Source organism: Calonectris borealis, chromosome 1 (genome assembly GCF_964195595.1).
Source record: "Calonectris borealis chromosome 1, bCalBor7.hap1.2, whole genome shotgun sequence".
Taxonomy (NCBI): Eukaryota; Metazoa; Chordata; class Aves; order Procellariiformes; family Procellariidae; genus Calonectris; species Calonectris borealis.
In genome coordinates, this window is record NC_134312.1 from 208,806,560 (window position 1) to 208,823,384 (window position 16,825).

Consider the following 16,825-nt stretch of genomic DNA (forward strand, 5'->3'; position numbering starts at 1 on the left):
TAAAAATGTGTTACTTTCTAATCAAATTATTCCTCTCTCTTCTGCATTTGAAACTCATGCAGATCAGCCACTTGCCAATCTGTGTTGGTTGGAAGAGATAATACTTCTAACACATGAGGAAAAAATGTTCCTGGGATTGACTTGGAGTAAGAATAAAACTTTCGACCAAGCACACCATGTGAAAAATTGTAAATGTTTGGAGACAAATGGCCTGGTGTTTCAGCTGCCAGGATCAAGGACAGGATTCAAATACCTGGGCTGGAAACCACAGACTAGTTCATACCATCTCATTTCAAGAGGAACTGCCAAATCATTTTGATGCAAATAGCTCAGACGCCTCAGGCCCCAGTGCTTTGGTTTTCTCGGTGAGCAGAGCAAAGCAAACCAGTGAGAGGCTGGTCCCCGCAGACCTGCCTGTGCCGTGGCCTCTGCTCCACAGCCCCATCCCCAGCTCCTCCCAGGGAGCTCCTCACAGCAACCACTTCTTTGCAAAGAAACTTCCAAAAAATCCCAAAGGAAATAATAATTTTAAAACACCAAACAAAAATGACCTTTCCAGATTCTCAGAGTACTTTATTTCATTTCCTACAGAGCACCAGCTCACTGGGCTTGTCCCTTTCCAGAGGAGTGACAGGGGACAACCACCCTTCAGAAATGTCCTTCCCTGCTGGACCTCTCTCACCCCACAGCTCCCCTTTCCTCCTGAGCCCATGGGCCACAGAGGGCTGTCTAAAGCTCATCATCAATAACGTAGCACATTTAACCCAGAAAGGCAGGGCAAGGGTTTTATCTCAGGCACAAAGGCCACAGTTTTGTCCATCTTTATTTCTTCCTGTCAGTTAGCTTCAAAGCTGAGTACCTGTAAGTGCTCACTACAGTGCAGATGATTTCCACCATAGATAGAAAACTTCCCTAGGACAGAGCACTCCTCACTTTCTTCCAGGGACTCTTCTATTTTTATCAACCACCCATGTTAGAGTTTGTTCCATCAAGGTCAAGTGATAAGGAGAGAGTAAGAGCTCAGCTGAGTATCTAGATAGATAGATATCTACTATCCCTCAAGTAGATACTCAGAACCATTAGAGATACACCAGAATATCCTGGCTGCTGCTCCAGAAGGGCATGTGTCTCCCACAGGAGCTATGTAATATCTGCTTGCCCGTGTGGACATCTCAGAGGCTTTAGAGCATCTCAGGTGGCACCAACCATCACTATGTCAGCATCTGAATCAAGCCCTGAAACATCTATTGGGTACAGCAACACCGCTCTTAAAAGCAGCCCTGAGTCCATCAGACTGAGATCTGCCCTCGCCCTGTGCTGCCTCACAGGACTTAAAATAGGTCAGTGAATCATCTCCTAAAATTGCATATTTGTCCCCATGGGTTACGCACGGAGCTTGGAGTGAGCGGTGCAGCAGCTGGCACCCAAAGCTGCAGCCCTCCATCACGAGTGGGGAGGTGAAACTCAAACATCTCTCCATTAGTGAGATTTCTTTTTTTTGGTAAAATAGTTTGCATTAGCTGAGAGTCATCTAGTGGCAAAAGAGCAAAACAGATTTAGTGAGGAATTGGTCTTCTTGATATAACCTCACGCTTTTACAATCCTTCTTCCATGCATTGTATATCATCAAAAACACTCCAGCTTCACTTACACATACCTTTTCTCTAAGTCTCCTTCATCCCACTGTGTAACGTTTTCACTTACATTTTGTCCTACCACATCTGCCTTCGATCCCTCTGGGTCTTTAAATGAAGTTTCCCTGCAGATTTTTATGCCTGCCACTTTTTAGAGGGTTTTTTTTCAAGAGATGATAAAAAGCAGAGTCAGTCCAGACGTTCTCTGCAGATGTCAAAGAACAAATTCAAATCTTGCTTTGGACATGTTGAATTTAGTTGACCCCCACATGAAGGATGCAACACCAGCTATTCCCTCCCAGGAGCGCCTGGCTGCAGAGCGGGCTGAGACCCAGCTGTGCGCACCTTCAACCCTGTTCTGTTCCTGCCTAGGAAACACGCTGCGAAACCTTTGTTCATAGAAGAAAGCTTAGTGTGTGTTTGTGTATAAACAGCATTTTAAAAGTTTTTGAAACATCCCATTTTGTGCAAGGAAAGCAACCCAGAGAAACCAATGGCTCCATTGCCACTGACAGCTGCAGTTTCTACAACTCTGTAGCAGGTACATTTAAGGTGGAAGGGAGTGTTTCTAATTACCACCCAGAAAATGTGCCTTTAAAATGAACAGTGTCCCTTTTTGTACATATATTATTGGGTCAAAGTTAAAACCTCTTACTCAGTCAAAATAGCATTTGATTTTAAATATAAAGGGATATTTCTCCTAAGGCAGGATAAATAATTATCTGGTTGTCCGGCTTTTTCATCTTTTTTTAATTTTCACTTTTTTTTAAACACTTCCTATAGACTCTTCCCACCAGATCACTGCATAACTTACTGAAACCCTTATTTTCCCTTGTACAGAGAGGTGTCACAGAAAACAAGGGGTTCCTGCACTTCTCCCCCCTCTTCCCACAGCCATCGCCCACGTGCCCGTGTGTTCCTACCACGTCCTGCCCGTGGGACATGCTTGACCTGTGCCACTGTCATTTCTACTCCTGGCTGTCTGCAGGAGATGGGACACTGCAGAAAACCCTCCTAAAGATTTGGGCTTTCGAACTCCTGCTCAGAGTGCATCCGTGAAGAAGAAATCTGCGATTTCCACGTGGAAAGGAGCTACCCGCTCCACAGATGAACACGAGTATCCAGGAAAGCCAAACAAGTGCCCTAAGTAGGGCAGTTTTTACATAGAATTGGTTATGAAGAATCATACCTGGACAGATGAAAAAGATTCACAGGGCAACTAAAAAGATATCGGTATGGCAGCTCTATAATAAATGTAACCAACTGAATTCCTTAACGCATATGAGTTTTTCTCAGAATTATGTCTGTTTAAAGGGAGCTTCACAAAGTAGTTTTAAAAAGTCTGTATCTTTCCTGTAGTTTTATTGCAGAGTCTAACAACATCTTGCTCTCCTGCCTGTTTCCAGCAATGAAATGATAATGCACTTGCTTTGAACATCAGCGTGCAGCTCCTTCCTTTGGTCAGCGGTCAATTTTCTTTTAGAACTTGTTCAGGAGCTTCAGAAGGACCTGTTTCTTAGGTTTATTTTGATGATTATTTTGGGCTTCGTTCAGTCAACTTTAAACAGACAAATTCTTAGCCCTATCTTCTGCGTTAGCCTTGTGCCTAGAACCTAGAGAAATATGGATTATTTTCATACCATTGCATATCAGACAAAATATAACATTTCCCCTCCTTTAAGCCAAGCTAGTATTACCCCTCACATCAGTGCTCCATTGCTCTTATCAGCACTAATTCCTACCCTCTTAATCTCCGCTCCCCAGAAAAATAAGACTGGATATCTTCTGGACGACTGAAGAATTGCCAGTAGTCCTCCAAAGACAGACACCCTGCATCCAGTTCTCAAGACGTTTGGGTTTATGGCTCTGTTTCGTACTACAAAGTACAGCAAACTAATACTTAGCAGTTTCTTTACAAGGCGGCATTATTTTTTCTGACTTTTTCCTATTTTTTTCTGATTGTGGACTCGATCAAAGAATATTATCATCAAGCCATTATTCCTCTCTATGATCTAAATTAAGCAACAGAAAATGGCTCTAAATATACCAGGCTTAGTATCTTTGAGTGTGTTTTTTATGTTAACTTTAGCTACTGGAATTTGGGCTTCTTGGAAAAGCAAAAAGGACCAGCAGAACAGAAATCCAACTGAAATGGCCATAGTTGGAGGCAGGAATATAAATGTTTTCATTGGATTGTTTACTGCAACAGGTAAGTTTTTATTAAAGGACTTTTAAAAATTCTTCTTAAAACACATGCATTACATAGATCTGGGGGACTTTTCTTTCAAAGCAGGTAAACTCCTTTAATGTCAGGGCAGATTTTACCTAAGTGTGGATTTAAAGGAGTATGGTTTCATGAATCATTTTGGGATGGATTCTTCCAAACCTCCTCACACTGAGCAGAACCTAATGTTTATGTAGATTCTTTTAAATTAAAGAGATTAATTTAAGAGTTCAGTTAGGAGTTAAAGAGTTTAATTTAGGAGTGACTGAAGAATACGACACACTTCATTAAGGAGGACTGTGGTCTTAATCTTGAACCAGTTTCTGTTATCCAGCAAAAAAGAAGAATTTTACTCCTGAAACAATCCAGTTTTGTGTAGAATAAATTGCTACTTATGGCGAGCATCAGCCTCTCTCCTAAAGAGAAAATGTTTCCCCACTGACTGCTGCCCTGCGCTTCCCTTTTCTCTCCTTGCTGCCCGGCATCACCTGAAATTTGCTTCCCTGCCCCATTTTTTGTGAAGGCTTCCCCAAGTGGTATTTGCCTGGCTAAGACACTTAAGCCCGTGTTGTAGGTTTGTATTCTGGCTGCAAAGTCTGCTTGCATTTTTTTTTCCTAATGTCTCTTTTCTTAGACTGTGTAAGTGAAGGATGGTCTATCGGTCACAGCAGAATAACAAAGGCGATTCTGTTTGCTCTAGCAAAAGCCTTCCACTGAGAAAAATGAAATTAAAAATGAGTATATTCAAATCGCCTCTAAATTTTTAAACATTGAGCTTTTCCATGCACACATAGATATTCATTCTTGAACCTGAGAAATTATTTAGGGTGAGATTCTAATACTGTTACCTGTACTCAGCAGGACATCTCACTATGGGAGAAAACTTTGTAAAGAAAATAGAAGTGTGATTAAATATTTGTATAAGAAAAAGGTTTACAAGTTCTCAGAGTGTTCTACAAGACTAGTTGAGTATCGCAATTCTTACCTTTCCGTCTTCCATTTTTACAGCCACCTGGGTTGGAGGAGCATATATCAACGGCACAGCTGAAATTGTCTACCTGCCTTCAAAAGGACTATTGTGGGTCCAGGCGCCTGTGGGATTTGCCTTGTCCCTTGTTATCGGTAAATAATTCACATAATCAGGACACACAAGCTTTAAAAAAAAATCGTATGAGTATATTAAGATGCGTAACAGAGTATAGAGTGCATTTTAAAGGTGATTTTGTTTCTTCAGTCTCCCATAGATCCAGAATAAGCATTTATAATGCTATCCTCTAAACTGAACCGTAAGAAATTGGGGTAGCTTGGAGCTAGTGTAGAGTTTTGCCTGCTTGGAGTAATTTATAGGACAAAAATCTTATCTGAGAACTTTAGAAGCATGTGCCTATGTGCATATTGCTTTTTTATCACGGTCTCTTATTCACAGACTATTGAGATTATTGGTATAATTTTAATTTTTTCTTCAAAATTTCTGTGTGATGAACTAAAATTAGCTTGATTTTTCCACTAACTTGCATTCTTCTGAGTAGTCTCATCTCAGGATGAATTTGTAGTGCATCTAGCTTATCCCATTTTACAGCTGGTCACTATTTTGTTGAAACCAAGCTAAGTTTGCAGTGTCCTATACCGAAGTTGCCATTTCTAACTCCAAGAATTATTGGACTCACGCTGAGGTTCAGCTGTCTTACCGAGACCAAAGTTTCTTTCAGTCCACACCGAGTTATACCGTAACGCTCTAGGGACACAGGATGAATAAAGCAAGGAGACCAGTGCAGACCTTGCACAGGAATTTCTAAAAGAACAATAACCTTTATTCTCAAGTCAGAGAATAAAAGAGAGAAAAGAGTCCAACGGATGTGAATATGAATCAGGCTTGGAAATATACTGCCAGCATTTCTTATATGAGTAATTCTTACTAATGAAATTGAGGAGTGCAGGTCTGATCCTGCAATCTTTACTCAGGTCAGTAGTGCCCAGACAAGCAGTCCTGTTGGCTTCAGGGTTAGGCACAATACGTATTCTTTGGTTTTAATGAGACGGCTGTACATCTGAAGTCTAATATTTAGATGAAGGCGGGTGGGACTCAGCTCAATGCACAGATTAAAACAATATAGTTCTGGGAAGAGACAATGAAGCCACCAAAATGAAAATGTAACCATAAAAGGAACATATATCAACATGTTGCATCACATGGTCAAGGACAAGTTTGTCTCTTTTTTAGCCAAATATGAGTCTTCAATGCCTCATTCTGCCTACTGACATTTTCCACAGGAAGCATTTCAGAAAAGTTTGTGTCTCAGGTTGGTAGGTCACGGGAGATGGAGAGGAGACTATATGTGGGTGTCCCCTGAGCTAAGTCCCTGTTACAGTCATACAAGTATCTTATGCCGTTTGGGGTGCCCTAGGGGGACCTACCTGGCCCTCAGTAACCACTCTGGAAAGATGTAGGTCTCCCAAAAGTGGAGGGTCATATCTGTCAGCTGTAAACAGATGTTCTTTATAACCTGGGACCTCTCAGATGGTTGAAGCCCCACATTTAGGCAAGTGAATTGAGGCCCTGGTGTCTGGTTGGCTGCATCATTCTCCAGGGTCCATTATGTACGAATTCCACACTCACTATACGGGTCTGATACCCAAATACCATAGTATTCTTATATTTTTTTCCTGGAATATAATACATGCAAAATTCTACCAAAATGTCATCACTTCTGATAGGTGGTTTCTTCTTTGTAAATCCAATGAGATCCAAGAATTATGTGACAGTGATGGATCCCCTTCAAGAATCTTATGGGAACGTGATGGGAAGCTTACTCTTCATTCCACCACTGCTAGGAGAGGTGTTCTGGTTTGCAGCTATCCTGGCGTCCCTGGGTAAATACTCACTTTGCTCTTGTATTTGTTAAAGGTCATGTGGTGCAACTACCAGAGTACAATACACATTTGGGAACTGTGTTGGACTAAGCCGTGGAAAGTTGTGCTTCATGTCTCCTTTTGTGAGAGGAACACAAGCATTTCTCATTTCTGGAAAACATGTTTTTAGGTTTAAAACAAATGACAGTACTATATATTAATGATATTATAATAGACAGGTCTGGTGATAGGAGTTATTACCTTACTCTTGCCTGTGAGAGAGCAGATGTAAAAAGGCAAAGTGCCTTGGCAAAGGCCATACAGCAAGGTAGCAGCAAGAGCAGAAAGGGAACATGGGCTCTCCTGAGTCCTCACTCTGCCCATTCTCTGTAGACCGTGCGCTTCTCATACAGTGTCGTGTGCTGGCACCAAGGGAATAACATATCCTTATTTATTCTGTATTCTGCACGTACAAAATCTGTCTTAAAATACTTGACTGCTGTCCTTGTCTGCAGGAGCAACAATGAGGGTCATCTTGGATATTGGAGGCTCTTTGGCTATCATCGTCTCAGCATTCACTGTCATACTCTACACTCTACTGGGAGGCCTCTACTCTGTTGCATACACAGATGTCATCCAGCTGGTTTTCGTTACCCTCAGCCTGGCAAGTCCTGTGCATTCCTTTGTTACCAGTTTCCTAACTAACGGAAAAAATCCTGCTCTTCTTTTCAGTATGTCTCAGACCAAAAATAACTCCACCAATACTGGCCCTTGCCCTACTGTTCTTCTTAGGGAGAACAGGTCTCCTGAAACATCTTACAGCCCTTGTGCATTTCAGACAGTGCTCACACAAGCTATTGGCCTTGCTGGGTGAAGGCAGCAAGGTCTGCAGAACCTGTCCAGAACAATTTTGGCTGGAAAGGAGAGAGATCTGTCTGCTGAAGGCACCAATTGACCCGAATTACGGACTCATGTTCTTGATGAGGCCATGAACAAGAAACATGTAGATTTAGAGTAAGGAAGGGGGAGAAAGGAAGACTCTTAGTCTGGGTTTAATCTTATGTAACTTTATGTTCTACATCTACCTTAATTTCAATATCTGAATAGATTCTCCAAGAACAAGAACCCTGTTAAGGTTGTGGTTAACTTTTGGTTAACTTAACTAACATAAGGAAATGGTTAACTCTTTCCGTTTCTATCCTAGTGGGTCTGTATCCCCTTTGCCCTGGCAAACTCTGCAACGGAAAGTATTTATTACACTGCAACTCATCAATCTTACCAAGACCCTTGGATTGGGACGATAGAAAAACAGTATCTTGGAAGGTGGCTGGATGACTTCTTCTACCTGGTATGAAGTATTTCTTGGACACGTGGTTGGGAGAAGGGATTGTGCGGGGACTTTCTGTCTGGAAAACTTGTGGGTTCTTCCAGCCAGGAGCCCTACATTGCACAGTTGGCAGGGGCAGGATGATGTGTAAAACCTTCTCTCAACCACTCTACAGCACACTGAATGGACTGGGGAGATCCAGGGCTCAGCTGTGGGAAGGAAAGAAGCAGTAGGGACACTCGATCCTTTACGCTCATCAAGGAATGTACCTCTTGAGTAAGATTATCTAGGCAACTAGTTCCACTCCTGGCACCTAACTGAGGCATTTCCTACGTTTTGAGAGGTTGGTCTTGCAGCCTCAATAGTGTGCTTTTAACATAATTATGTAAAATTCCCTCTATTTGAAAAAAAATATTAAAATGACACTACTGCAGGTCATCAACAAGCATGGTGTCATTGGCTCCACTGCACAACTCACCTTTTGAGCTACCAATATAGCCACGACTACAGGAGGTTGTTACGCTCTTGCTAGATTGGTAACAGGGACACACCGAAGCTTGAGCTTGTTTGGTGAGGACAGAATCTTCAGATTTTATCTGATGAAAATTGTCTGCTAAGAAAGTGAAAATGGTGATTTTATTTTTAATTTTAGATTATACTCTAGCTAAGTTTGGGTAGATTTTTTACAAAAGTTGCATTCCTGAAAAGCTTCTCTTCTCTCTTCCCTCCTCTGTGCTGTTTCACTATGCCAAGCAACCTATTTTTCAGCTTTCTCAGTCTGCCAAACCATTAACCTGTTTTGATCAAAATTTCACATTCATCACAATGAAAACAAAGGAAAAGGACACCCTCAACCATCAGAAATATCATCCTCAATAGTTAAAGCTGGGCAACGTTTATGCATTTGAAATGAGAGTTTTGTAAGAGTAAAGATTATCATCCACCTGAAAGGATGGATGACGCTCTACAGCAGCCAGCAGCCTGGTGAGTACCACCGGTAACATCTGAATGTTTCAGGTGCTTGGGAGCATCCCATGGCAAACGTACTTCCAAAGAGTGCTCTCCGCTGCCTCACCAGGACAGGCAAGGCTCATCTCCTACCTTTCTGGACTTGGGTGCTTTTTAATGGCCATCCCCTCTGTGCTCATCGGTGCAGTTGCAGCATCAACAGGTAAAACTAATTGTTTGTCTCTGAATAATGAACATGTTTTTGTCAAAGGTGATTAAAACAATTTAGACTTCAAATTTAGAATTCAAATTACCCAGTCATGTGTACCTAAAAGCGTAGTCCTGGCCATAAGCTAGGTGGTCTGTACCAGAATTGTGGAGCCCTCTGAGGTTCAGTGCACAACTACTTAGAGATATTTAAACAGTCCCAAGACCTGTTTAAAGCTATTTCATGATGATGAAGTGGCTTTTCATGGACCTTGTGTTGAGGAAAGATGAAGGCAGACCCTGTAAAACCCTGTATAATCCTATTTTCCAAGAAACCGTATGCTTGCTTCTGCTAATGCCTTCTGCATGTAAGACCCAGCAATATTACTACAGATTGTTAATAAGGTTCTGAAGAAAACCTGCTTGAAGGAATCAAGAAGTTCAGTCCTGTAAACTCACAGACCCCGCCCCGGGGATCAGTCCTGTGCTGGCTGTGAGCAAGGGTTGAAGAGCAGCCAGATCACCGAACATTTAAAGAAATGAGTTGAACTCATTAATTCATCTGTCACTAGGGGCATCAGAGCAAAACTCCCTTCTCCTCACAAGCAGGGTCTAGAAGGTTGACCTTTAACTGTCACAGTTTGGAAACACACGAAGCACAGCTATTTCTATACATGCTACTGGGGAAAAGGAAAATCTTTGATCTAGTGAGAGCTGCAGCGTGCTAAAGGGAATCACAAGAGATCATAAGAGAATCCAAAAGATTAATCCAAGTCCTAAAATACTGAGTGGGTCTCAGTCCTTAGCCCTGCTGTGACTGGTCCCTGTGGAAAGGCAGCTTCAAAGAGAGCAGAAACGTCAACAAAGGACTTGTTGTGACTTTTCCTTGTTCTGTTTTAAAGACTGGAACCAGACAAGCTATGGTCTTCCAAGTCCACTCGAGAGAGGGGAATCAGCGATGATACTGCCACTCGTTTTACACTATCTCTGCCCAGCATACATCTCCATTGCTGGTTTGGGAGCCATCGCTGCTGCTGCAATGTCTTCTGCAGATTCATCTCTTCTCTCCGCCGGCTCCATGTTCGCTCACAATATCTACAGGAAAATCCTGAGGAAAAAGGTACTTGGTTACAGCATTCAGTAGTTTTGGTGTCAGGAAAGATGCTTTTGTTTCAAGACCGTTTCAAATTCTGTCTGTGTGGTCTGTGACTAGAGGTGTCTGTCCTTCAGCTGCTGGACTGAGCGCTGGAGCCAGAGCTTCAAACATAGGTCAGGGGTGTCCATATCCTTGGTAGGGATACAAATACCCACACTGGTGAGCTTTGCTCTTTATAAAACGACTGCTATAAAATTTGGACTAGGATATTCATGGAAACAACATAAAACTATGACCCTTAAAATTACAGAGGGCAGCTCCATCTCCAGGGGTGCCTGCCTTGGGCGGCTGCTGGTGGCAAGCATTGCCTGAAAGCAGCAAGGGCTTGGTGAGAACCAGCCCAGGGCAGGGCAGTGCTGGTCATCCCGCCGTGTCTGTAATGTTACAATCTCTGTTTTACAGGCTACGGAGACGGAGGTCTTATGGGCCATGAAGACCTCCATGCTGGTGTTTGGGGCTGGGGCTGCCTGTCTGGCTTTTTACTCCAGCTCTGTCTATGACCTCTGGTTCCTCAGCGGCGAGCTGGTGTACGCCCTGCTCTTCCCCCAGCTCTGCTGCGCCCTCTTCGTTCCCAGCACCAACACCTACGGCTCGGCTGCCGGCTTCTTGGTTGGGCTCCTCCTGAGGCTGCTGGCAGGGGAGCCTGCCCTGAGCATCCCCCCCGTCATCTGCTACCCAGCCTGCTCCCTGGTGAACGGGACCTACGGTCAGCTCTTCCCCTTTAAAACATTCACTGTGCTTCTCACCTTGGGGACGATCGTTGCTGTTTCGTACCTGGCTGCGGTTTTGTTTCAGAGAAATCTCCTTCCCCGCAGGTGGGATGTTTGCAATATCATGGGGGGAACCGGCACCCTCATGCCCCTGCAGCAGATGGAGGAACAGATGGGTTCGCCAACAGCTGCACTAGAAGAGAATCGTGATTAAATGTGGGGCCTCGCTTGGAAGGTCACGGTGCATTCAGCAATTAGAGTATGGCACAAACAGCATCGCTCTTCCCTTTGCTTTCTCCAGTAATGAATTATTTAAAGTCCTCGCAGAGTAATAAAGATGCACTCTCTTCATCCAAGGAGAATGTGTGAGCTCCAAGTCTGCAGTGATTAAAGGCGCGTGGTGATGGAGCACGATCTTGTGGTGGTGACCACAGGGCACCTTGAGGCCCAGCAGTGTTTGCTTCGGGGAGCCCCTGGTACCCCACCCAAAAGCAAGGCTACAAATCACGCTCCAACATTTATGGCATTCTCAAGTCACATACTTTTCTCACCACAAAGGAGACAAATTAATGTTTAATAGATTGGGTATTCTTGATTAAAAAAAAAGGTGAGCAAACCTGTTTCCATTACAACAGCTAGAGTTTTAGCATAATCATCCCTGGGGAGCACCTATAAAACCTATAAAAACACAGATTACGGAATGCAGTGCAACCACCACAGCAGTCCAGCAGTTATATCAGTTCTGCACCATTCTTTGTATGCTTTACAAAGCTTTCCTTGATACCACAAAAACTTTTGCATATGCCTCTCCCCAGCCGCGGTCTCAGGCCACACAGCCAGTCTGCTGCCACATGGCTGAGGAGAGGACATCCCCTCTCTCATGACCTGGTAGGGCAAAAGCAGATGAGCAAGATGAAGTAACAGCCCTTAATTACTGGATAAGAAAGTTTTACACAGCCCTTATTTAGAAAAACTCAACCAGCTGGAAAAATGAAGGTGTCAGAGAGACCCTTGAATGAGTCTTCTCTAAAACACCTGGTTAAATCACTCTTGTGAAGGTGTTACCCAAGCACAGCGGTGGGATGGTGTGGGACACATACACAAACTGGTGTGAGAGAACTCAGAGGATTGTGATGACAGAAAGGTGCTGGAAACAGATCCTGAACCTGCCTTTAGAGACACGAAATCCTGAGGGCAAGATCCCAAAAGATTCAAGCCACAGGTCTGTGCAGACCTGTGAAACCCTGTTGGCTAAATTCTCATGCCCCTGAAACCCTGTTGGCTAAATTCTCAATGGGTCAGAAGAAAAGCAACCCAGATAACTAGTGAGTTTGGCCTCTAGCCTGAAGTCTGATGGACCAAGACCATCCCACAGCGGGATGGGTCGTTAAGATGGGAGCTGAAATAAAGATTCAGAAGGATCCTGCAGTGATGGCTCATGGATGGCTGTCACTTTATACTTCCCTCGGCAGCTGTGCAGTGGCTCACCAGGGGTCAGTCGCAATCCACCCACAACAGCCGCAGGAACCGCGCTCTGCACAGCCCCTCACCACAAAACCTTCACAAAGTGGTTGTGGGAGCTGCTGTGCGTGGAAACACCTAGCACTGTTGGAGGGAAGATATTTACTGACATATCCAAAATACCCCGCAGCCGAGCAACCCTGACAGCCAACTGAGCTGCTGAGGGTGAAAACAATATGCTGCTCCGTGAATTTCTTCCAGCACATGCTGAACACCCCGCTGTGCATGCACAAGACGAGAAACTCTGCTGGTGCCACCACGCATGGCTGCAGCAAGCTCAGCGAGGAGCCACGTGTCACTCTGAACTGTACCAAGGCAAATGCAGTGGCCCAGGAGGAGTTCTGGCAGCCCTAAGCTCTAGATACGGCTTTGATGACTCCCCCATGGGGAGCATCCATCTCCTTTAAAATACCCACCCTCAGCAAGGTGGAGATTCTGCTCCTCATCAGAAAAATATCACACAACTTTACGCTTAGTGTTAGTAAAGACCTGGGCACACTTAACTTCCCGTGCACAGCAGTCCTGTTGATAAGCTTTGTTAAACCAAGACCAGAAATTCTTTCCTGTATCTCTACAAACTGTCATGAATTATTAATTATAACGTGTGTCTAGAAAAGGGAAAAAAAACTGCCTTGCAAATTAAAAGCATTACCATTAACTATGGCCCTAGGCGGTCACCCACTGAAGTTTTTCACACCCCAGTGATTGGAGTGGGAGCACGCGAGGTCGTGCTTAGCTAAGGGAGACACCAAAGCTATCATTACCACCGCGCTAGAAGAACTGGGCTGTTGTTGTTAAATCACAGTTACTGTATACTGATCTAAGCATACTCCCCTGAAAGATTTAGGGATGACCTAGTGTGGGGACCTGTATGGCCCTCTGTGCGGAGCAGACCAAAGCTGGCATAGTGCACTTGCACAAGGGCACAGACCTGCTGCATGGCCCAGATGAGAGCGAAACTCCAGCCTCCTCATGTCAAGGTCAGCATCCCACTCACCGACCATCCCACTTAGCGGCTCTGAAAGGCAAATGACTACATCTGGAGATATCTTTTCTCCACACGGCCGTGCCTGACTTCTCCTGCTGTTCCCTGCAGTGTCACGAACTTTGATATTAAAGCCTTTCCGTGCTCACGCGCTTGGCCTGGCGGGCAGTAGATCCACAGCGCTCTGGGGTAGGACATTGCTGAAGAGCGTTACCACCACCATCACATCACCTCCCAGTGTCACCACAGAAAACTCGCAGTGACTTCAAACAGTGCTGTAAGGGGTATCTGGCACACTCAGCAGAGACACTTTGCCCTTACAAAGCTTCTCTGAATTTCATACCACTAAAACACGCTCTGCTTCGCGTGGAGAGACGAAAATGGCAAAGACACAATTACTGTAACTCTCCTGAATGTTTACCATTTTCCATCCTGTCGTGGTTTAACAGGACACATCCTTATATGACTCCCTCCTCAGAACATCCCCCAGCAAGCTTAGAAAGAAAACATTCATCAAGGTCAGGCAAAGTTTTGAAAGCAATTAGCTGCAAGTAAAATAAATATAATAGCAATTGTAGCCTATACTTAATGACAAAATTCCTAGTTGTTCCAGCCTAGCACACCCAAAGTCCTTGAGGTGTTGCCAGCACAGGGGATAATGACCCAGCTCCCATGAAATCATTCTTCTGACAGGTTACTGCCTCCAGTTCAGTATTCCTTTTTTTTCTCCTTGCCTCCTCTTTATAAAAAATTCGCTCAAGCAAAAGCAACTGGAGGGTCCCAGTTTACCCCTCCACTTCTGGATTTACCTCCTTTGCCTCCTCAATGTGTCCATGCCAATGACCCTGTACAGTTCCAGTTTTCATTAACTTCTTCCAGCTGCTACCTGTTTCTGGCATTTTTGAGGTTAATAATACCCTATCTCTCATGTCTAATTAAAAAAAAAAAAAAAGACCTACAAGTTGGGAAGCATTTGGTTTGCAGTGAGTTCTCAGCATCTCATCAGATCCTCACCAGGCTTCTTTGGATGTCTGGTTTACGTAGATGAGAAAAATAGGAACATAACACTCCTGAAGGGAAATCTGCATCTCTTCCCTTCTCACTTATGCTCATTTTTAGGATTTCCTAACTGTGTCCTCACTGGAATAACAGCTGGCATCCAGCAAGAAAGCAAAGAAACACTCGCAGTTTTGCCAGACATTTCTAGCGCTGTCAGGGAGATACTTCCATGGGAGCAATGAGCTGCGTGGGGCCAGGGCGATCCTCTCATCATTCCCACATGAATGCCGTGCTCTCTGGCTTTATCCCACATGCCACACACCAATTTTCCCTCGCAGTTCTCAGACTTTACGACAACCTCTGCTGGAGAATACATCAGGTCAGCTAGCAGAGCTTTTCAGTCTTCTAATAACTTTTCCTGTTCTAGATCACCACTGACTTTTGTGCTCCTTTAACAAGGAAGAAGAATTCAAAGGCATTAATCCCCCACAACAGGACATTTGTAAATCCAGAAAAAAAGCAAGCTTGCTTTGCTGATCTTTAAAACTTTGAGGCAATCCATCATCCCTAGGGCTGGGAATGCTGCTGCAGGGGCCAGGATCACCTTTGTGACTGGAATTTGGGCTGTCTGGAATAATCAAAAAAAGGAGAAAATTGTGAACTGGAATAAGGTTTCCATTATCAGACACAAAAGCATGAACATCCCAAATGATGTATAGTTAAAGTTTTCCTTAAGTCTGCCGAGAAATATCTTTCTTCAACACTAAACAACCTCAAGAACAGACAGCATTCTGTTTCAGTTCTTTGGCCAAATGGCCAAATGGTTTTTTTGTGGGTTTTTAAAAATCTTTTGGCAGGTCTCTTGAAGTAATACACAGGGTCTGCCTTGGCAGAGGTGTCCATTTTCCTCCTCCCCTCCTCAGCTTCCCTCCACCAGCTATCTTATCTGACCCTGGAGCTATTGCTGCACAAGTTAGACTTTGCAAATCTACCTTAGGCAACTCACTTGACTCACTCGTGCTTTACTTTCCCAGTCCCTTGAAGAGGGACAGCATTTTAATGGATTTTGAGATCTTTGGAAGAAAGCTCTGTTATACATGGTGAACACTCATTTTGCATGAGTTGAGAACTTCTGTTCATAGCTGGAGGGCAGTTTTCCTGGTCAGTTTAATTCACAATCCTGAACAAGTGGAGGTTGTTTATCTTTGCTTTAGCAAGGCTTTTGACACTGCCTCTAACAAAGTCCTCACGAGCAAACTGACGAAGTACAGGTTAGATAAGTGGACAGTGAGGTGGACTGAAAAGTGGCTGAACTGCCAGGCTCAGAGGTCTGTGATCCACAGCACAAGGTCCAGCTGGATGCCAGTCACTAGTGGTGTACCCCAGGGTTTGACGGTGGGACCACTACTGTTTAGCATCTTCATTAATGGCCTCAGTGTTGGGGCACAGTGCACACTCAACAAGTTTGCAGATGATACAAAACCAGGAGTGGCTGACACAGCAGATGGGTGTGCTGCCACCCAGAGGGACCTGGACAGGCTGGAGAAATGGGCTGACAGGAACCTCGTGAAGTTCAGCAAAGGGAAGTGCAAAGTCCTGCACCTGGGGAGGGATAACCCCAGGCAGCAGCACAGGCTGGGGGTCGACAAGCTTGAGAGCAGCTTTACAGAAAAGGACCTAGGGGTCCTGGCTGCCAACAAGCTGACCATGAGCCAGCAATGTGCCCTTGGGGTGGAAAATGCCAACAGCCTCCTGGGCTGCATTAGGCAGAGCATTGCCAGCAGGTCGAGGGACATGACCCTCCCCCTCCACGCAGCCCCGGTGAGGCACATCTGGAGTGCTGTGTCCAGTGCTGGGCTGCCCAGTACAAGAGAGACATGGACTTACTGGAGACAGTCCACTGAAGGACTATGAAGATGATTAAGGGCTTGGAACATCTTTCATATGACAAGAGGCTGAGAGAGCAGGGACTATTCAGCCTGGAGAAGAGAAGGCTCAGGGGGATCTTATCAATGTATATAAATACCTGAAGGGGGGAAAAAAAGAAGACAGAGCCAAACTCTTCTCAGTGGTGCCCAGTGAGAGGACAAGAGGCAATGGGCACAAACTGAAACACAGGATAATCCGCAAGAAAAGTCTTTTTCACTGTGAGTGTGATCAGGCACTGAAACAGGTCACCCATTCCATCCTTGGAGATATCAAATCCAACTGGACACAGGTCTGAGCAACCTGCTCTCGCTGACCCTGCTCTGAGCAGGAGGTTG

General features: G+C 44.5%; 1 protein-coding gene across 1 annotated transcript; it reads left to right on the forward strand.

Moving 5' to 3' along the window:
• The first annotated feature begins 3,562 nt into the window (after nucleotides 1-3,562).
• LOC142077972 (high affinity choline transporter 1-like) lies at nucleotides 3,563-11,374 on the forward strand. Its single transcript, XM_075140424.1, has 8 exons — nucleotides 3,563-3,843; nucleotides 4,867-4,980; nucleotides 6,574-6,729; nucleotides 7,224-7,372; nucleotides 7,913-8,056; nucleotides 9,053-9,206; nucleotides 10,093-10,310; nucleotides 10,749-11,374. The coding sequence occupies exons 1-8, from the start codon at nucleotides 3,666-3,668 to the stop codon at nucleotides 11,268-11,270; spliced, it is 1,635 nt and encodes a 544-aa protein (XP_074996525.1). The 5' UTR covers nucleotides 3,563-3,665; the 3' UTR covers nucleotides 11,271-11,374.
• Nucleotides 11,375-16,825: the final 5,451 nt, after the last annotated feature.

Bases quoted from the DNA above. Each gene is read 5' to 3' on its own strand.
- LOC142077972 (XM_075140424.1), top strand. From the start codon at position 3,666: ATGGCTCTAAATATACCAGGCTTAGTATCTTTGAGTGTGTTTTTTATG. The intron at 6,730-7,223 runs GTAAATACTCAC...CCTTGTCTGCAG, and splicing joins AGCTATCCTGGCGTCCCTGG to GAGCAACAATGAGGGTCATC. The intron at 10,311-10,748 runs GTACTTGGTTAC...TCTGTTTTACAG, and splicing joins GGAAAATCCTGAGGAAAAAG to GCTACGGAGACGGAGGTCTT.